The following is a 22486-nucleotide window of genomic DNA, read 5'->3' as shown; positions in this document are numbered from 1 at the left end:
ATTTTATTGAAAGTTATTCGCTGGTATGTTTTAGTTACATAATATCATTCACAAAAGCACTCAAAAACAACTTTCTTTTTCACTATACACTGAGAGAAAAAATTTTTTTTTAAGAAAATGCAAATAATTGAAAGAAGTTTTCTACATTTGGAAAAAAACAATTCTGAATGAAAATTCTCAAGTTATCTATCTAAAATTGTATTTTTGTTTTTTTATTTTTTTAATCAGTTAAACTATTTTCCAACAAAAAAGTTACTGTGCGAAAAATTTTGATTTCTTCTGCAAAGAAATGAAATTGTTGAAAATTTCCAACATATCAATGTCTTGTCACTAGAATGCCCATATTTTTCAAAAGAAATTTTTCCTTTCGGTAAATTTAAAAAAAATTGTGTAATGGAAAAATTTAAACCTTAAATTAATAGTAATTTCCTGGTGTCGATCGAATACAATTCATTTTAAACATAGACAAAAATATACGTGATTATCTTTAACTCGTAATTTATGTTAAATTAAAATTGATCGAATTTTGTACTTTGTTTTAATTGAAATCTTGTTCTTTTAGTATTCAAAAACGATTTTTAATTATTAATTCTAGATTAAGAAAATCAGTTTTTTCATTCGTACTCATTTGTTGCAGAAATATCTTCCGAGGAATGATTACCGAGAATTTTTAGAGTTATCGTCAATTTTTTTAGGAGTTATTCCAAAAGATAATTTCACCTTTAAACATCCAGGAGCGATGAGTCATGCTCGTTGGATGTCGAAGGTAATTTATTGCCTGAATATATATATTTTTAGGGGAGAATTTAAGCTGACCCCTCATGAATTAACTAGTATTCGCCAAGTATGTATTTTCATAATTGTCATTTATATAAAAGCTTGGTTCACTTCACCTTCTGCTATCTTAGCTGCAAATAATGACTTAATTTTGATGCAACAATTGATACTCTATGATAAAATTAATTCATCTGTATCAAAAGGAGCTTTAAAAAAATGAGCGATCATTTGTGGTATTTAAGTGACAAATTAGCCATAATTTCTCTATTTGACGATGCTGTAGATCCGGAAGTAAAGAAAAAAATGGTAAAAAATTTGAAAAAATCGGAACCCTATAAAAACTAAAGCCAGAAAATATGAATTTGACTACAAAAACTTACATGAATTTTTACACAAAGATGTAAGTGACTTCATTTCAACAGAATCGTTAACAATTTTAAAAGACTTTGACTTGCCACATGAATTTTTAAGTAAAGAAGTCGACAAGTGGTCCAGCATCGATAGTTTTCAGGAATGTCAACAATTTTTTAGTAAATTGGCTGTTGTCAATGATGTCGCGGAACGTGGTGTAGCGCTAATTGAAGATTACAATCAATGCCTTACTAAAGACGAAGAACAGCTCCAATATTTATTACTAGTTATTAGTGAGTATCGGAAAAAATTCCCTGATTGCAATAAAAGTACGTTAATTGAATGATTATTCCGTCTTTTTAATTGTTAAATATAATTATAGATGTACTAAAGTTTTATATTGTTTTCCTTATAGAATATAAATGATTAAAATACATACAATGATATTTTTTGTGCTATAAAATTTTTTTATGAATGATACAGTCGATGCTCTCTGTATTGGACCTCTCTGTATTTTAACCGCTCTCTGTGTTTGACCACTGAATAATTACAGAAAGAGCGGAAAAGCGGGGATCAGGTTTAGGGTTGGATATCTCAATTAAAACGCGTAATTTATTATCAAAAATAACACTAGTAATTTATTTACATTAATTACACTCAATATTTAATATTTTTAATAGCGGATTGTTAAGATAAAAGCGGATTTGTAAATTACAGCGTGGGTTGCAAAAGCGAAGCCGGTTGACACTTGGTTGAACACTTTGCCGGCACTGAAAAAGCGGTGAAATAAATGCACTGATAACACAATTTACCTATAACAAATTAAAGCGAATTATTAGCGGTTAATTTAAGCAATTTAAATTATAAAAATAGCGAAATGCGGTTAATTAACAATAAGCGAAAGTAAAGCGGAATTAATGGCGACTTGTTGCAACGAAAGCGTGGAAGCGAAAGATAATAACAATAGTCCGTCTTCTTCCTCATTGAGTTGGGGAAGAAGGCTATTGCGCATGTCTAGTGGGAGCGATCAGCCAATAAAGCGGTCGATTCATGACGTGATCGAGAGGCTGATTTTCTATTGGCGGTTCGATTTTTGCGGGAACTAGCGGTGGACAGGTGCGTCTCTTGAATTTGGGAGTCCCCCAGGAGCGAGTTAATCGCTACTGGGCCTTGTTCACCGAACATTCTCCCCCGGGTTGGCGGCTGCGTCGACAAGATCATCTTCTTCATGCGTTAGCGGCAGGACACAGAGCTTTGTAATTGGACGTACCAGCTCTGTGTTAACTGTCTTAACAGTTACTACGCGGATTTGTCCATCTTCACCTGGATGGACAGCAATTACTTTGGCTAATGGCCACTTGGTTGGCGGGAGATCCTCAGTGGTGATCAGTACTACTGAACCCACCTTGATCTGGTTGCGTCGATGATGCCACTTTGAAATGGCCTGGTAGCGGTGGATGCAGTCCTGGTAGTAGCGTTTCCAGAAATGTTGAACCATTTGCTGGACTTGTTCCCAGTGCGAGAGCCGAGCAGGTTGTAAATCTGTCAGCGATGGCTCTGGGATAGCGGTCAGTGACTGTCCGATTAAGAAGTGACCTGGAGTCAGTACAGCCAGGTCAGCAGGATCTTCATTCAGCGGTGTGAGCGGTCTGGAATTCAATATGGCTTCAATTTGAGCCAGTAGCGTTGAATATTGCTCAAGCGTCAACAGCGAGTCTCCGATTGTTCTTCGAAGGTGAAATTTGATAGATTTCACAGCGGCTTCCCATTTTCCTCCAAAATGTGGAGCTCCAGGCGGATTGAATTTCCAGTTCGTGCCATCTTGAGCGATCAAGGTTGATAATTCTCGTAATGTACGGGATCCTGCAGCGAATAGTCGTTTCAGCTCTTTATCTGCTCCTACAAAATTGGTTCCACAGTCTGAATTGGTGCCACAGCGTGTGGCAGATACCTCGGCGACTAGTGAAGCGGCGATAAGCGGCGATGAAAGCGGCAGCGGTGTAGTCAGTTACTAGCTCTAAGTGTACAGCTGAACTGAACATGCATACAAAGACTGCAATCCAGCCTTTGTATGTTTTTGCTCCACGTCCTTGAAACGTTTTCAGCGTGATAGGTCCAGCGTAGTCGAGTCCTGTATGCAAGAAGGCTCGAGTTGGCTGTACTCGTGCGGCGGGTAGTTGACCCATCAACTGTTGAGCGCGTTCTCCACGGTGTCTCGTGCAGATAACGCAGCGTAAAATAAATGATCTGACTGGAACACGGCCTCCAATGATCCAGACAGTCTTGCGTAAGTCAGCGAGCGTAAGCTGAGTACCTCCGTGAAGCGTTTTGCGGTGCGAATCATCAATCAAAATTGATGTAAGCGGTGATTGTCGCGGTAGAATCGCTGGATGCCTCTCTTCTGGGTCCAGCAATGCGTTTTTCAAGCGGCCACCGACTCTCAGGACCCCCTGATGGTCGATGAACGGAGTCAGCTTAGTGATGCTGTTATTTTTAGGCAGACCATCACCATCTTGTAGCGTGTGAATCTCTCTAGCGAAGTATTGTCCTTGAGTGAACTTAATCAAGGTCAATTTAGCGCGCTCCAGGTCTGATGGAGTAAGCGGGTAGGTCAGCGAAGATTGTGGAACTCTTTTAAAGCGGTCGATGGCACGATGCCAGATGCTAAGCTTCCGTAGCAGTGGAAACAGCTGCGTGTAATGCGACAGTAATTGTTGGAGCAGGCAATTTTCTGCTTTCCAAGTTACTAGTGTCAGACCTTGGCGTTCTTCTCGATGCGTTGCGTTGTCTTTTGGAGGCTCCAGAGTGGGCCAAGAGGATTCTGGTTCATGAAGCCAAGTTGGTCCATGCCACCAGAGAGCGTGTTGTTTCAGTTTTAGCGTAGGTATACCTCTTGAAGCGCAGTCAGCGGGGTTTTGTTTTCCTGGAATGAATTTCCAGGAGACATCTCGAAGCGTTTCTTGGATTTTTCCCACTCTATTGCGGACGAATGTCTTCCAGCGGATTGCTGGACTTTTAATCCATGCGAGAGTCACGGCGGAGTCAGTCCAGAGATTGATCCTGACATTTTCAAGCGACTGAACTTCTTTAACATGAAGTATCAGTTGTGTTAGCAACCATGCGGCAGATAATTCCAAGCGTGGGATTGTCATGGTCTTCAGCGGTGCTACTTGCGTTTTTGAACACAGAAGTGAGACCTTTGTGTTCCCATCAGCGTCAGTGACTCTCAAATAAACAGCGGCAGCCATAGCGTTTTGCGAAGCGTCTGAGAACCCGTGCAATTCCATAGTTGCTCCAGGTGCTATATTATTCCAGCGTGGAATGCGGATGGATTCGATGTTTCGAAGATCCTCGCGGTATCCAGTCCATTTGTGAATGAGTGATGGTGACAATTGTTCATCCCATGACACTCTATCTAGCCACAGATTTTGCATAAAGATCTTGGCTTTGACGACTATTGGTGCGAGAAGTCCTAGCGGATCATACAGTTTAGCGATTTCAGACAAAATAGCTCTCTTTGTCTTAGGCGTATCTGGCGGTAGCGTGTACTTGAACTGGAGAGCGTCAGTGCGTGAATTCCAGTACATGCCCAGGACTTTTACTGGTGCATCACTGATTTCTTTAAGCGGTGTATCCAGCTGCTTTTCTGGAGCGACTTCAGCGAGTAACCGTGGGCTATTGCTAGCCCATTTGGCAAGCGGGAAGCAGCCTGCTGCACACAGAGCTTTTGTTTGTACTGCAGCCTTGATAGCGTCTTCTTCGTTGTCTGCTCCACCGTAGATATCATCTACGTAGCGTGTTTTCAACATTGGAGCAACAGCTAGCGGAAAGCGGTGTCCTTCATCCTTTACTAGTTGGATAAGCACACGTACAGCGTCAAAAGGTGCACTAGCGGTTCCGTATGTGACTGTCTTGAGACAGTAAGCGTCTATTAAGTCATTCTCATCTATCCAGAGAATGCACTGAAGCGGCCAATCAAGCGAGTCGACCTCAATCTGTCTGAACATCTTGGTGATGTCAGTAGCGAATAGAATCCTGCTGCAACGGATTCTCAACATCACATCAAAAATGTCAATTTGCGTTTTGGGTCCTGCGTGGAGAATGTCGTTCAATGAAATTCCTGTAGATGTTGCACAGGAACCATTGAACACTGTGCGGAGCTTCGTAGTGGTACTATCAAGCTTCAATACCCCATGGTGAGGCAAGAAGTAAGCGTTTGCGGGCAATTCGTTGACTGGTACTCGTACCATGTGTCCTAGTTGAATGTATTCTGCCATGAATGCACGATACATGTCAGAATATTCTCTTTCTCGCGACAAGCGAGTTATTAATCTGCGGAGTGACCCCATAGCTGCGTTGATAGAGTCGCCAAGTTGACTCTCAAGGGCTTTAAGCGGTAATCTCACTACGTAGCGTCCATCAGGCTGTCGATAATGCGTTTGACGAAAGTGAATTTCACACTCGTCTTCTTCAGCGGTGTTGAGCGGTGAATTTCCAGATGGAACTTCTTCCTGTTCCCAAAACTTAGCGATAGCGTCTTGTAATTCAGTATCTACTGACGCATGTAGTGCTGCGTGTGATGTTGAAGCGTGTTTAGCGGTGACAGCTCCATAGACAATCCAACCAAGCGTGGTGGATTGTGCAATAGGAGCATTGCGAGGTCCTCGTTGAATCTCTGCGTTCATAATCTGTGCGGCTGGTGATGCACCTAGAATAATATCTACAGGGCGTGGCTGTAGATACTGCGGGTCAGCGAGCTTGAGATTCTCAAGATGCGGCCATTTCGGATCAGCGATCACGAACGATGGAAGATCTACCGTCAGTGTTGGTAGAATATGCATGCTGACATGCATTGATGCGGTCGTACACAGCGAACGAAGCTCAATTGTGCTCACACCTAGTGAGCTTCCTGCGGAGACATTGCCAATGCCCTTGAGCATGACCATGTCACGCTGTAGCGGTTGTCCAAGCTTCTTGAAGAGCGACTGTCTCATAAATGAGAGCTCTGAACCTTGATCAATCAACACTCTGGCGGTGATTGGATTACCATGATGTGGGCGGACCTGGACTAAAGCGGTAGCTAGCAATACTTGAGCGGAAAGCGGATCTGTGCGGAAGATGTAGACTGCGGTGAAGCTGGTTTCGTTGGTGCATCCAAAATGGATGGACATGTGGTGACGTTGACCACATTTTCGGCAATCTTGAGCGGTCTTGCAATCTGCGGCGCGGTGCGGAACACGAAAGTTGAAGCACAAATTGCATTTTTCAACTATCTTGTGTAATTCTCCATAGCGAGGTTATTTAAGGCCCGAAGTCGAGTTTTCAGTCTTAATAAACGGAAAGTTCAGCGTACCGGTGTACGAATGACTATCAGGAGCAGCACCCGATGTGCTCTGCGATGCTCCTGACACTCGACCTTTCCTAGCGGTATTACACTTCACTTAACACAGCACAATTTTTAAGCGGAATGATAAATTAATTTAATTGAGATAGAGCCAGCCTGATCCGGCTCGAGGGACCAATGAATAATTACAGAAAGAGCGGAAAAGCGGGGATCAGGTTTAGGGTTGGATATCTCAATTAAAACGCGTAATTTATTATCAAAAATAACACTAGTAATTTATTTACATTAATTACACTCAATATTTAATATTTTTAATAGCGGATTGTTAAGATAAAAGCGGATTTGTAAATTACAGCGTGGGTTGCAAAAGCGAAGCCGGTTGACACGTGGTTGAACACTTTGCCGGCACTGAAAAAGCGGTGAAATAAATGCACTGATAACACAATTTACCTATAACAAATTAAAGCGAATTATTAGCGGTTAATTTAAGCAATTTAAATTATAAAAATAGCGAAATGCGGTTAATTAACAATAAGCGAAAGTAAAGCGGAATTAATGGCGACTTGTTGCAACGAAAGCGTGGAAGCGAAAGATAATAACAATAGTCCGTCTTCTTCCTCGTTGAGTTGGGGAAGAAGGCTATTGCGCATGTCTAGTGGGAGCGATCAGCCAATAAAGCGGTCGATTCATGACGTGATCGAGAGGCTGATTTTCTATTGGCGGTTCGATTTTTGCGGGAACTAGCGGTGGACAGGTGCGTCTCTTGAATTTGGGAGTCCCCCAGGAGCGAGTTAATCGCTACTGGGCCTTGTTCACCGAACAACCACATGTTTCCTCTGTATTTGACGAATTTACACAGCTCTTATGGACGAGTCAAGTACAGAGAATGGTCCTGGACGGGCGAATCAAATACAGAGAGCGTTGACTGTAATTTGATTTTGTTTCTTATTGAATGTGTACTATATCATTGATGATTAATTTCTGCTAAGCATTCGTATTAAGCGACGCAATTATTGAGAAAATGAGAGAGTAATCTCATGAGAAGTAGTACTGTGGATTGATGTCGAAAAATGAAACAAGGGGAGTAAGGGGAGGTTGTTAATCAAAGCGGATTCTCGTAGATAAATTTGTATTAAATAAAAAGTAAATAATTTTCAATGAGAAAACAACATGATTGTTATTTTTTAAACTATCAAAACACAGTGAAAATGCAATTTTCTGCAGAAAATAGCTTTTCAATGCCAATAAATAAAAATATATTATGATTTTTTCAAATTTTTCATAATTCTGTTGATAAAATAAAAATTATTATCTATAAAAAGATCAAAATTTTCAATGGGCTCAAAAAAATTAAATTTACAGCGAAAAAAACCAGAATTTTATTTTGACATCAACTTTAACTTTGAATAACTTTCAAAGGAGTGAATTTAGCTAAAAATGTTAAGAGACATTTTTTGTAGGAAATTAAATTCCCTTCAAGAATCTCTATTGAATTTTTTCCGGATACTAATTTTTAAGTGAATTACAAAATTCCAAAGTTAAACAATAAAATTCTGAAATCTTATCAATTTTCAAGGCGTGTTTATAAGAAAACGGTTCATCTGACGAAAAATTTCAATCAGTCTTTTTTTGTAGACAATTAAATTTGCTTCAAAAAACATCTAAGTTTATTTCATTTACCTCGATGGTTTAGGAGTTATGAGACAAAAACCCGTTCCGGAAAAAAAAATTAAAAGTTGCGATGATAGACCTCTTAATATAAATATTAAGGGCTCAAATTCTCACAACATTTTTTTTTTGTCATCCCAAATAATATTTTCGATATACAAAAAAAAAAAAAAATAGTTAATTTTTTTGGCCCAGTCTAATATTTATATTTAAAATTTAAAAAGTAAATTAAAAAAAATAAGCATTCATTATTATTAATTTTTGCTTTATAATAAAAATAGCTAAAAACAAAAAAAGGATTCAATTTGGATTCTTCCGTGCGAATTTAGTTTCTGAATTGCTGCCTAGTTAGGTAGCCAAATTCGGACCGAATGAGGCTTGGATAGTCACCAGCAAGTGTGGTTTCCAAACCACCGCCTAAGTCGGAAGCCAAGTTAGGCCCAAACTCGCGACTGCGTTACTTCCGGGACGTGGGCCAACTTTGGCTTCCTGGTTCGGCGCGAACTTGGAATTCGGCATGCCTAATTCGAAACGAACCACAGCCGAACTTAAATTTCTGGTCGGGCGTTTTTTAAGAAACGCACCAGGCCTTAGACGCGACGCTTTAAAAGCTCTCAGAATTTCAAAAATTGATAGGCTTGCACTAAATCTGCTGCAGACTCCACTAAGCAAGTAATTTGAGACTTGAATAGGTTTTACTAAAATTTTAGGCTGGCCCATCTTTTACAAAACGCGTCAGTCCGTTGACGCGCTAACTCTTAGCTCCCAGAACTCTAAAAATTCGTAGGCTTGCACTAAATCAGCTGCAGATTCCACTAAGAGTCAAATATGACGCCTGATTAGGTTTTATTTAATTTTTAAGCTTGCCCGTTTTTCAAAAAACGGGCGTACCGTAAACGCGCTGCCTTTCAAACTCCCAGAACTCTAAAAATTTGTAGGCTTGCGCTAAATCAGCTGCAAACCCCACTGAGAGTCAAAGATAAGGCTTGAATAGGTTTTACATCATTTTTAAGCTTGACCGTTTTTCAAAAAACGCGCCAAGCCTTAAAGACACTGCTTCTAAAGCTCCTAGAACTCCGAAATTTTGTAAGCATGCACTAAATCACTTTCAGAATTTACTAGAAATCAGAGTTGAGATCTGATGAGGCTCTACATAATTTTCAGATTAGCACAATTTTGTGCGTGACGTTTCGGGGCCTTATGGGTCTTACCAAAGTTTTGAATTTATTTTTTTTAGTTTGGAATGACATTTGTCGTATCCTGAGTATTTTTTTTACTAAAAATTAAAATTTTTCTATGATATATAATTATGGGCCTGATGGGTCCATAATTCCGTTCCTCTCGACGACGTCAATAGCACAGGTTAACATTTTGACTCATTATGTGCCTATTTCCCCTTAATTTTCCTGAAGAAGTTGTAATTATTGACTTGGGGATGCCCTTTGAATACCCGAGCTTCATACTTTCTTGCTATCATAATCATTTATGCGTGCGAGTTTCACTCCGTTCAATTTTTTTTCTTTGCTATTTAGCATACATATATCGCCATCTATTGATTTTTATAGAAACTTCCGTACTAATATCCTATGTCGATAAGAGTTTCGTTCGGGATTTTACTCTTCGGGATTATAAGCCTTACCCTTATGTGTAATCAGCCGGCTTTTAAAAATTTTTTAATTTTCATAAGGGTAGGACATAATAAATGTATCTTCAAAAATTTTATCTTTCTAATTACCTCAGATTAAAAGAACGAATTAAAAAATATTGGAAATAACGAAATTTGAATTCATTGCAATACTTCTGAAAATTTTCAATACTTTTAAATTCCTTCTCTTATATGAAGATTTTAAATTGTCAAAATCGTTTTCAATTATTTTTTCTAACTAGAGACAACTTCTTATAAACGCTATAAAATAAAACATAGAAAAAAATAACGCATATTATAAGTTGGTTTTGAGTTTATGTGAAAATCTTGTAGAAATACAAACTTTCCATTCTGGACAATTTTCAATTTTATTGTTCATAAATACCTTATTCGGACTATCATGAACATTTTTCCTGATAAAAACAGCTAAATTTCGGTTAAGCCATTTTATGCGCTCATCAATAAACAGTGTTTGTTTTTTATTTATGCAGAAGAAGAAGAAGATACATGAATATAAACAATAATTATGTTGTTACGTTAAAAATTGAACATAAATGTCAAATTGTTGGATTTGTTGTTTGACTATTATTTATATGAGTATTTTTTTAGTAGATTTTATAAAAACTAAAAATACTTGTAACTAAATCTGTTTTCTGATTTTTCTGATTTTCTGATAAAACTTGTAAAAACTTGTAACTAAATCTGTTTTCTGCAAAATCTGCAAGTCCGCATATCATCCCAGTTGTCACAAAGAAGCACTAAAAACCAAATTACCAAATAGTTGCTGCATTACAGCGTGTATTACGCCTTCATCACCGATTGAATCAACTTCTACTGCTCATATACAGCCCTCACGTTTCAACTTTCAAAGACCGCCCAGTGTTTCTAGTGTTAGTCTGCGAAAATCGACTTTGTCTAGCACATCGACTCAGTCTAGCTTCAAATCGTTAACTTCCTCACCAGGAACACCGCCTATAGTATCTGTAGGAGAGGATTCTGTTTTTTCTCCAACAATCATCTCAAATTCACCAAAAATGACTGAATCCTCACAGAATAAACCAGATTGGTCTAATTTAAATATGGACGAAAAAATGAATTTGTTGCTTGACATTTCGTTTAAAAACAGTCAACAAATACAAAATTTCTCAGATAGCTTAAGTAAACATAGTGAAGATATAAAGAAGTTGTCTGAGAAATTTGAAATGAGCAACGATAAAATTACCAAGCTATCAGAAGATTTAACTACTGTAAATGGAATATTAGCTGAGGTCTCGGAACAACATGCTTCTTCCGTAAGACAAATCAAGAAACTGACAGATAATGTGTCTTCAAATACCAAGAAATGCGAAGAAAATTTCAATTCTATTGTGTCTCTAAATTCTAAAATGGATTCGCTTATAATTGTACCTAATGCTCATCAACAACTTGATTCTTCTTCTTCGTCTAAATTATTGGTTTCTGGTGTTCCTGAGACAGTGGTGTCTGAATTATCATCTTCGACAATTATAAAACAAATTCTGGATAAACTTGAGCTTTCTAACCTTGAAAACGACATCCTGAACATTCGGATATTAAAAGGAAAGAATGATCATTCAAGAAAATCATCATTCACTTCATTTATTGTCAATCTTAAATCACCGCAAATCCGTGATCATATTATTGATACCAAACGTCGCTCACAGAAGCTGTTAGTTTAAGATACTTTCAAGATTAATGGTATTTCTGCATTTGGAGGACAAGTCTTCATAAATGAATTCTTGCAAACGGAAACCTATAAACTTTTAAAGCTTACCAAAGCAAGAGCCAGAGAAATAAGCTACAAATATGCATGGGTATATAAAAGCATTGTTTATATAAAGAAGAACGATGATTCAGGAAAAATTGCCATTCATACTGTTGATGATTTAAATAAATTAGAATAGCCATCATTAAACCAGCCTACTATTTCTCCTACTACTCTCAAATTACTAAGTCTTAATATTAATAGTTATTTAGCTCATGCAGCTGAATTTGAGCATCTAGTTGCTGAAACACAGCCTCATATAATTTGTGTGGTTGAATCCTGGTTAAATCCAGAAATATCAATCTCACTTGTTGATTATTCTATTATTCGTCGAGATAGAGGATTATTAAATGAATCCAGTAGTTACATCAGAGGTGGTGGAGTAATTTGCTTCATTCACAAATCACTAACATCTAAGGTTCTATGCATCTCCGAAGTACGTCACTTAAATTGTCCAGAGTTCATTGTTACTGATATCACTCTACCTACAGGGCATCTGTTATTATCGTGTATCTACAGAAGACCACAAGGTGATTTATTAGACTGCTTTATTTCTGAATTCAGTAAATTTCATCCACATTACAACAATGTTCTAATAATGGGCGACTTAAATTGCAACCTTATGAAATCTGATCGAGCCTCAACTCATCTGAATTCCTTCATCAATGATTCTGCTCTTTTCTGCGTTCCCTTTGGACCAACTTTTCATACCCATGAAGTGGATTCGTGGCTTGATGTCATAATTCTCGATAGTGAAGAAAAACTCGTAAGCTATTCAAAGTCACAGTCACCTTTCATAGGCGGTCATGATTATTTGTTATGTGAGTATAACCTAGAACCACCAAGAAGTTATGAGAAGCGAATGAAATTTCGGGATTTTAAAAATTGTGATCACGATGCACTGGCTGAAAGATTAACTGAAAGATTGAAACTCATCGATAGTGAGCCGACTATGTCTGATCCAGATGAGCTTGTTTCATATTTCTTGCATCAAGTGATCACTACATTGAATCTTTATGCACCACTGGCTGAAAGAAAGACATATCGTCCCAGATGTCCCTGGCTAAATCGTGAGCTGCGAGGTGAATTACGGGAACGTGATGCATTATACAAACGAGCGAAAAGAACAAATAATCAACATTTACTAGCTCTTTATAGAAGTAAGAGAAAACTCTTAAAAGCTAAGCTAAATGTTGCGCGAGATGGCTTTCTTGCTAACTATTTGGAAAACCATTCTTCTGGATCTAACATATGGAGCAAATTAAAGCGTGTAGGTGTTATAAAGACAAAACAATCATCTCCTCTTGATTATTTTTCTCCTGATATGCTAAATGACTTTTATGCTGAGACTTTAACTAAGTATCCGTCGTGCAGTCTTGACTATATCCAAAGCCTACCACTCCATGCTGTAAAGGAAGTAAATTGTGAATTCAAGTGGAATCAAATAGACATTGTTGATGTAACCAAAAATTTACAGTTAACTCTGCAAAAATCTAGCGGTAAAAGCCCTGATGGCCTCGATTTAAAATGGATAAAAGATCATCTATCGCAAGTGTCTATGTTTCTAAAACAAATCTTCAATCGATCAATAGATACTGGTCTATTCCCTTCAGCATGGAAATCCGTTTTCATCGTACCATTAAATAAAGTGACATCACCTAAATCTATGTCTGACACTCGACCGATAGCAAATCTATCGCATATGGCTAAGGTTTTTGAACGGATTTTAGCAAATCAGGTTGTGACTTATCTTGAAACAAATAACCTTCTTGATGATTATCAATCAGGGTTTCGAAAATACCATAGTACTCAGGCAGCACTGCTTAGATTAACGGATGAAATTCGGCTAGCAATAAATAATGATGATCTCACCTTCCTCATTCTGTTTGACTTTACTAAAGCTTTTGATTGTCTAAATCATAAAGTTCTATTCAGAGTAATGTATGAACTGGGTTTCTCGGTTGAATCAATCACATGGTTTCATTCTTATCTAACAGGTAGATCTCAAGCAGTTGTTGATTCCACAAATACCCCCTCAAGATGGGTTAGTACTACTTCAGGTGTTCCTCAGGGATCAGTATTGGGTCCAATTCTATTTCTAATAGTTATAAACAATGTGGTCAAAAAGCTAAAATATTGCAATCATGGCTTATTTGCAGACGATAAATGGGCTTACTTGCATTTCAAGTTATATCATCTATATGAAGCAGCTTCAAAATTGACTACTGATGCTCAAGCAGTAGCAGACTGGGCTCGTGAAAATGACCTTGAAATAAATTACAAGATGACCAAAGTCATGATCTTGGGAAGTAAACATAAATTGAGACTACTTGAAAACTTTGAGCTACCAGAGATCATTATAGATGGCAATGTAATACCATATACAAATTCAACCAAACATCTAGGAGTCCATCTCTCAAATAATCTTTCTTGGGATACGCATATCTCGCAGGTATCACGCAAAGTTTATGGTTCACTAAATAGTTTAAAACGTAGGAAGAACTTTCTGTCTACACAGACTCGCAAGTAATTAGTCTCTGCTACTATCCTTCCTATTATTGACTATTGCTCAATAGTGTTTCTCAACTTATCGAATGAACTTGATTGCAAATTGCAGCGACTTGTTAATAATGCTATTCGATTCATTTTTAATCTGAGGCGAGATGAGCACATCACACCATATCGACGGTCATTAAATTGGTTAAATGTAAAGTCACGGAGGTTTTACTTTTTAGCCTGCGTGTTCTTCAAATTGTTATCAACAGGCTAACCAAAATTTCTACGTGATTTATTTATTGAAGAAGACCCTGTTATCAGACGATCACAAAGAATAGCCAGCAGAAATAATAATGTCACTTTTAAAATACCCAACTTTGTTACCACAATCTACGAGCATTCGTTTGTTATATCAGCTATACGGTTCTGGCAAGATCTACCTCCTGAAATTACAAATTCTCTTGGTCTAGAATCCTTCAAAACAAAAGTATTTGATTTTCTTATAAATCTCGAACAATGACAAAATAGTGAGCTGGTTAATAAGTTTAATATGTTTAAAAACATTATGTCCATTTGAACATTATATAAATTCTATATTTTATACTATCATGCAAATTTCATATTTCCATTATGTATATATTAGCTGTACTTATGTGAATTATAATTTTATGTATATCATTTTTGCCATTCGGCTTTGTGCCTTGGCATTTACACCAAATAAATAAATAAATAAATAAATAAATAAATAAATAAATAAATAAAATCTAACTATTGCAGCCGTCCTCATGGCGCAACTTTTAAAAAATTTAGCCATTTTCTGATTCAGTTTGTCGAGCTGAGTCAGAAAATACATATAGTTCAAAAGTTTATATATGTATATATATATATATATTTATACGATATAACGCGGCTTGTCAGCACGATAGCGTTTTCAATTTATAACCGATTCTTCTCAAACTCAACATGCTTTATCTATCGATCAAAACCAAGGTTAAGTTCTAAGATGAGCTTAATCGGGCGAGTAATTTGAAAATTACAGGATTTTGAAATTTTGAAAATCGTAAAAATTGCTGTTTTTACTACTGCAACTTGGTATAATTACCGAACTAGATAAGATATTAAAATTCGGTAAAATGCATCGTAAAGGTCTTTTAATAAGCTTCAATTTTTACTACTCAGAAGTGGTAATAGCCTCAATATTAATTACTCCTTTTAGAGTTCGTTTAATGAAACAGTTTTACTGTTGCAGCCGTTTTAGAATTATTGTCTGCATCATAGCTTAATCATGATGTAAATTCAATAGTTACGATATTGATCAGTCTTTCGTGTAATGTTTTTGGGTAGGTCGTCAGTAAATATGTCACAAATTAGTTCTAAATATTGTTTTCTTCAATTAAAATTTTGTCCGGTTTTAAAATTCTGATTAACTTGGAAACTGTTGTTCCTAAGCGATTACTTAAAATTTGGACATTTATAATTCAAATCTTATAATCTTTGCAATTGTTTGATAAATATTTGAGAAACTTTTTCTTCACAAGATAATTTTTTTTCCAAAATTTGTTCTAAATAGTTTTAAACTTATTATTGAATTTTGTTTTTAATTCATAAACTAAGTTATACGTTATTAGTATTTATATTATTTTATTAAAAAACGATTTTCTTTATTTGAAAAATCTACTTCCATTTCGGCTGCCGAATGGCCTTTTTTTTAATTTTACTAGAAAATGCAATTATCTTAACATTTGAATTTCTATGATGTAATTATTTCAGAAATTATTGTTTAAATTAGATCTTTTTAAACTATTGTTCCCGAGTCGAAATTTTTTTTCGCTTAAAACCCATTTTAACCTGGGATAGTCTAATTCAGGGTGAAACAGAATGAAATAGGTTTTAAGAAATAAGGAACTGCATTGATACTTAACTCCGTTTAACTCTGGTAACGTCTACTTAAGTCCGTTTTCAGACGAGTTAGGTTGAAGAACGTTCTTAATAAAACTCTGTTTCACTGTTTTAGCGCCTAGCTGGGATTGCACGATGTATACGATTATTTGTTTCTCAGACGAAAAAGTGTCAGGCAGGGTTTTATTAAAACCTATTTCAACCTAGTTCAACCTTAATAGCCTAAACTGGTTATATTCATATTAAAAAAAAAAAAAAAATTATCATTTAACTGTTGGTTACTTCGTGTTATTATTTGCATGACTGTTAAGGTAATGATAACTATTAGTAATGTTAATTTATAATTATAAAAGAATAATGATATCGAAATGAAGACAGAAGAAACGACGAAGAAAACACAAATTTCCGTTGAAAAAAACTCAGCTTTACTGGGATTCGAAATCGAGACCTCACGATTACGAAGCAAGACGATCCCCTCTGCTACTCGAAGACTATTCATACAGTAAAAATATTTGTTTCCATTTAAGCTACAACTGACAAAATTAAAATTAACTCATGTGATTAAATATTATTATTATTTCTTATTTCATGGTAAATATTACTGTGATTATTATTGTTAATTTTACAACGTTTAAGTGCTTAAAAAATTTTATCGCGAAAATTGCCTAAATTTTTAACTTCCCGCTAAGAAAATTGAAAATTTTCAAAAGTTGGGAAGTTATTGGTTTTACCCCGTTTTTCGAAAATCAAGTTTTCAACAGATGTTGACGTTTTGAGGTCCTAGGAAGCTTCCCCGATTGTTTCCGCGAAGGTGTCCGTTTGTCTGTATGTATATATGTAAGTATGCATGTAAGTATGTATGTGTGTGTATGTGTGTATCGCGATTGGCGTCATTCAAAAGGGCTTGACCAAACTTAGATTTTGAATATAATTGGGACCGATTCGAACCGGTAGATCTTGAGAAATTAAAAAAAAACTACAAAAAAAATTTTTTTCAAATGTGTTTTTTTTTTAATAACTTTGAAACGGCTTCACCGATCGATTTCAAAAACTATTCAGCTTTTAACATTAAAAAACCACGTCGATCGCCACCAACCCGGTCGAAATCGGTTAATTCGTTCGTGAGTTATCGTTGTCGAAAGAAAACCGAAAAAAATGTTTTTTCGGAATTACTTCGAAATTTTTCGTTTGATCAATTTAAACTTAAAGATCCTTTATGGGGCTTCAAAAGCTGCGACACAAAAATTATATTTTTGAGCTCTTCGAGTTCAAAATGTGAAAAACTGTGCTATTTGTTCATTCTTTAAATTTTTAATTTGGCAAATTATTCTTTTTGGCAATTAGGTCAAATTTTTAAGTAGAAAAACTTGATCTTTCGTATATTTTTAAATTATTCTTGCACAAACCATAATTTTTTATTTAAAGCACAAAAATTATATACACATGAATAGTTAAATAGTTAAAATATCTGAAAATTATTTCGAAAAAATTCTGGAAGAAATTATTTTTGAAATTTTTATAAGGTATAATTTTGTAATATATCGTTCGATTTTGATTTTTAAAACGGTATTCAAAGTAGTTTTTAGAGTAGTAATGAAAAAAAAATCTGTATATACGGGTTTATGTTGAAATGTTAAAGAAGCCTGGTAATTATTTTCGAAAAATATCAAAAAAATTTTTTTGTAAATTTTCAACCAGCTGTAACTTTTGGACGCGTAGATTGATTTTAATTTTTCAAATGGTTTTCAACACGGTTTTTAAAGAAAAAAAAGTGGATGTTTGGGCAATTATCGTTTGGTTAAGAAATTTAAATGTTATGTCGAAAAACTACTGAGAAAAAAAATTTTGTGAATTTTTAAACAAATATAATTTTTGAAGGCGTCGTTCGATTTTAATTTTTAAAAAAGCATTCGACGCAGTTTATTAAGCATAAAAAATTTATAAATGGTTTTGTTGTGATTTTTTCGCACGTTTTACTGTAATACATTTTCAAAATAATGATAATAATTTTTATTACTCTTATTTATTTTGAAAAATATATAAAGTTTTAATCTCTGTTTCACCCTAGGAAGCCTACGCGATAAAATTCTCATTAAACCCCAACTCATTCTTCTACGACCTGAATTTAAACGAATAAGGTTTAAACAGAGTTTTAAAATTTGAACTAAACCCCAACTTAATACTCCTCACCCTGATGCAAAACGAGTTAGGTTGAAACAGAATCTTAAAATTTAAACTTAACCCCAACTCACTATTCCTTACCTTGATATAAGACGAGTTAGGTTGAAAAAGGTTCTTAAATTAGAGCGGCATATGTCTACATCAAAACAATCAGGCTCTACTAGGTTGAACTGGGATTTTAAAATTTCGACTCGGGTTAATTCACATTCATTATTCATTTACTTAACTATTTCTTTGAAAAATTAGTACTATTATTTCCTTATCATAAGTCCTCAAGCGATCCTGTCTACGAACAATAGAAAACTTATCGACCCATTTGTTCTGGATTTCAATATCATAATTAACAAGTAAATTCATCTGGCCTAGACTAATTACAGAAATTTCCCAGGTCTCTTTCAAAGATTCGAACGAGACACTTAAGGAGAAAACTTTTTCCTTCTTTTTTCTTTGTTTAAAGTGTAGTAATAAAATAAAATTGTTATCCCCTTTTTTAAACTATAAGAATAAATTTTATAAAATCGAACGCAACGCGTAACAGGGCATATGTTTATTTAAGTAATAAGAAGAAATATTATTTTTTATTAAATTTACAAGAATATAAATTTGCAAGGTATAAATATAAGTACTTAGCAATCAATTTTGAGTCCTGATGCATAGATATTTCTTCAAGTAAATCAATAAAACAATAACAGTGATGATCTGTACATGGCAGCGGTTGGGACTATGCCGTAGCACGCCAACTGGTAGTTCCTGGCACCAAAGGATTTTCTTCATTTAGTTCTTTAAGTTTTTTACTGAATATTAAATATGTAACATGTTACCTGACAAAGGTCATCTTCAACATCATCTCCGGTCGCTGTCTCTTCCGATAAATTCAACATCTAATCCTAGATTCATACACTTACATACGTACAAGTACTTAGTATACTAATTTATCGATAACTTCAGTTTATTTGTATATTTCTCCTTCGTTTTTATAATGTTGATATTTTTTGTTTATTAACCTTCAACTTACATCCTCAGTGCCAATCTATCATCAATCGTCAATAACGTATTTAACATTAATTACAACGTACTTAGTACAATTTATCAATAACCTCAGCTTATTTTGAACGTTTTCTTCATTTTCATTAACTTAATTATATTAATTGAAATTTTTTATTCATTAGTCTTCAACGAACATTGTCAAAACCAATTTTATATTAATTCAATAATATTTCATATTAATTACTATGCACTGCAATTTATTAATATACCCTTAAATTCAATTAAAAATTTGAATATTTTCTTATCTTCATACTGATCATTTTTTTCAATTTTCAATATTCATTTAATTGGACAAGTTTAATACTGATCCATAATTATGGATAATTATAATTATCAATAAAATAGATATTAAAAATGTTTACTACATTTAAGACATTTTTTAACTAAGATATATTTTTTAAAATGTAATTAATAAATTTAGAACATAATATAGTCAAGTTTAAAGATTAAATTCTTCAGAAGTAATTGTGATAATCTTCCAACTGATAAATATTTTTAGACTTTATTACACTTGTCACTACGTATTCATCTATTTTACTAATGTCTACTCATTAATTGATTAATTCATTTATGTAAAATTTATTAATAAAAAATATAAATTAACAATCATTGCTTCTATACAGAAAAATTCCAGAAATAATTTTGATAATATCTAAAAATAAAGTGTCATTGAAAAATTGTTTTCTTCAAAATTTTCAAAAAGATTAACAATTTTTTTATACAAAATTAAAAAATAAATTAATTACAGAAGAATATTATTTCAAACAAATGTTTAAAATATATTTTTTAAAAAATTCTGATGTTTTCCAACAGCGAACCTGAAAAAAAAACTGAATAAATGCAAATCCTTTAAAAGAATTTTCTAAATACATGAATACTCACCAAGTATGAAAAGCATCTAGAAAATTAACGTAATGAAGTAAAAAGAGATGTATTAAAATATTGAATGTAAAATTATTCCGGACCGTGGATTTAAAAGCGAGGGTGTAGTATTGATCAAGGAACCAAGAGGGATCGTCGGCTACGCAGACTGGTCCGTACTCTCTACTTTCCCTCACTCATTTTCATCCCTCATCGCGCGACTTCTGTACACGCGCACATCTCGCGAAACGAGATGTACTCTATACATAAATATACTTACACATTGCTCAGCATAATATAAGTATATAATACTATACGCAGATACACATGTAGCAAAGCTGAGTAAGTACAAAAAGGTGGTCGTCGCATCCGTTGAGGGTGAACAGAAGACGCAGCAGCTACTGTCAAGTTTCAGTTTCATCTGTAATCCATATCATTTATTATTTATTTTTTATTATTCTTTTATTTACATTGGCTTCTTTTTTAAACAGGTTGTGATGTTTTAACCTGTAATTTTGTTTCAAGTGGTTTTACACGTGTACCGGCGTGATATATCAATTGGTAAATATTCAAATTATAATTTTTTTTTATAAATTTAAATACTGAATTTAGCAATTATTGTAAAAAGTGAGCACGATTGAAGATGATTTTTGTGACGTGAATTAAGTTATTAAGATCAGTAGACATTTGATAAATTTTTTATTTTTTTGAATAAATTAGAATTACAGAAATATTTTACAAAAATATCATCCATAATTTTGTTAAGTTTTTACATTAATAATTTTAAAAAACTTTCCTTCATAATTTGTTTTTCTAAAAAAATTGTAAAAACTATCAGATATCTGTTAATTAATTTTAGTGTAACTAATTATTAAAAATGGGGAAATTTAGATTTAAAAAATTTTCAAATTAACAAGAGTACTCCAAAAAATTTTGTTAATCGTTTTGTTCTACGGTTACCTGATTTTTTTTGTATAAAAAATCGAAAAATTAACATTTGGAATCCTTTTCTCTAATAATTCTACTTTTAATGATATTTAAAAAAATTCTAAATGTCATTTTTATGTTTTGAATTATTGTGAACGGTGAAATTCTTAATAAACGGACACTGATCATTTTTGATTTCATCAAATACAGAAATTATAACTAGGTAATAATTTTCAATTATAATTAAGGTAAAAGCCCCAATAGATGATCACGTACCAGTATATGATCACTCCATGTATCTGTATATCTATATTCACAAATATAGGTATACAAATACATGGAGTGATCATATACTGGTACATGATCATCTATTGGGGCTTTTACCTTATCTAAATTTTTATATAAATTTTCTTTGTAACAAAAATAATTTATTTTGTTAAGAAAAATCATGAAAAGTCTGTAATCTGATATTTTCAATTTAATGAAATTTTTTTGGTTAAGGATGCGGTATTGAACTTAATATTCAACATTATGGTAATATATATTAGTGTATGGATATGTGTTTATTCATCTATATATATTTGTTTTTGTGTTTGTAGTGTATTGTGATTTGTGACTTGTGATCAGGCGGTGAACGAGTATAAATAAAAAAAAATAAAATAACAACAAAAGAGAAGAGAAGAGAGTAAAAGAGATGTAAAAGACAAAAGACAAGCGACAAGAAATACGTGAGAGTAAGGAGTAAGTAGAGAGTAGTAATAGTAAGCAAAGGTTTTGTTGTAAGTTGTAACAAGTAAGAGCATGTGTATATATATTTTATGTATTATATATTACATGTTTGTTATGTGTGTTAGTGATATAGTTGACATTATATGTAAATGTATTTGTACATGTATTATATACTTATATATATTATGCATTGTAGATTACCGGTGTATGGTGTATGCTAGTTTGCAGTATATATATATATATATATATATATATATATATATATATATATATATATATATATGGGCGGCTGATGAAGAAGTAGTCACGGAGACATGAGTTGGTAGTTGGGAGCAGTCCAGAGTAGACGTATCGAGAGTCGGGAGCTGTAAGCTGTGTTGTGCTCTGTGTGGGTACGAGCATTTGTATTTGTATTATTATAATACGTACACACATACATACAAACCAATATCCTACATGCTGGATGGTAGATGTGGATGCGAAGATATTCGATAGGAGCAAGAGCAAGGAATCATTTCTGTAAGTCGCCGTGCAAGTGGTGGACGTGCGTTCCGAAAGTCCGGCTGATGTTTTGATATAAATTGGTCCAGCGCGTGTGCTGTGTTCAATTATTTTTATTGACTTTGTAATTGACGTAATTGTTGGTTAACTCCTGTTTGGTGGTACGTTTTTCTGCATGTGGTCAACGTTTGTTTTTGTAAAATGGATTATAGTCAGGTAAGAAATTTTGGTTTTTTTTTTGTGAAATGATTTTTAAAATTTTTCTTAAAATAAATTT

General features: G+C 34.3%; 2 protein-coding genes across 10 annotated transcripts in view; one reads left to right on the top strand and one right to left on the bottom strand.

The window, feature by feature from the left end:
• Positions 1-2302: 2302 nt before the first annotated feature.
• Positions 2303-6299, bottom strand: LOC123272217. The gene is made up of 2 exons (XM_044738917.1): positions 3080-6299; positions 2303-3027 (listed from the first exon to the last, which is right to left on the bottom strand). Exons 1-2 carry the CDS (start codon positions 6297-6299, stop codon positions 2303-2305), a joined length of 3945 nt encoding a protein of 1314 aa, XP_044594852.1.
• Positions 6300-20383: 14084 nt separating this feature from the next.
• The window catches only part of LOC123271860 (growth arrest-specific protein 2-like), a 29750-nt gene continuing 27647 nt past the window's right edge, over positions 20384-22486 (top strand). For 2 of the 9 annotated variants that reach the window (XM_044738384.1, XM_044738376.1), the window contains exon 1: positions 22005-22425. The gene's annotated coding sequence lies outside the window, so the exon portion shown is untranslated. The other 7 variants (XM_044738381.1, XM_044738380.1, XM_044738383.1 and 4 more) reach the window with 7 other exon arrangements.

The sequence above is a fragment of the Cotesia glomerata genome, linkage group LG9 (assembly GCF_020080835.1).
Source record: "Cotesia glomerata isolate CgM1 linkage group LG9, MPM_Cglom_v2.3, whole genome shotgun sequence".
Classification (NCBI taxonomy): domain Eukaryota; kingdom Metazoa; phylum Arthropoda; class Insecta; order Hymenoptera; family Braconidae; genus Cotesia; species Cotesia glomerata.
This window is presented reverse-complemented; position numbering and strand designations above follow the sequence as displayed.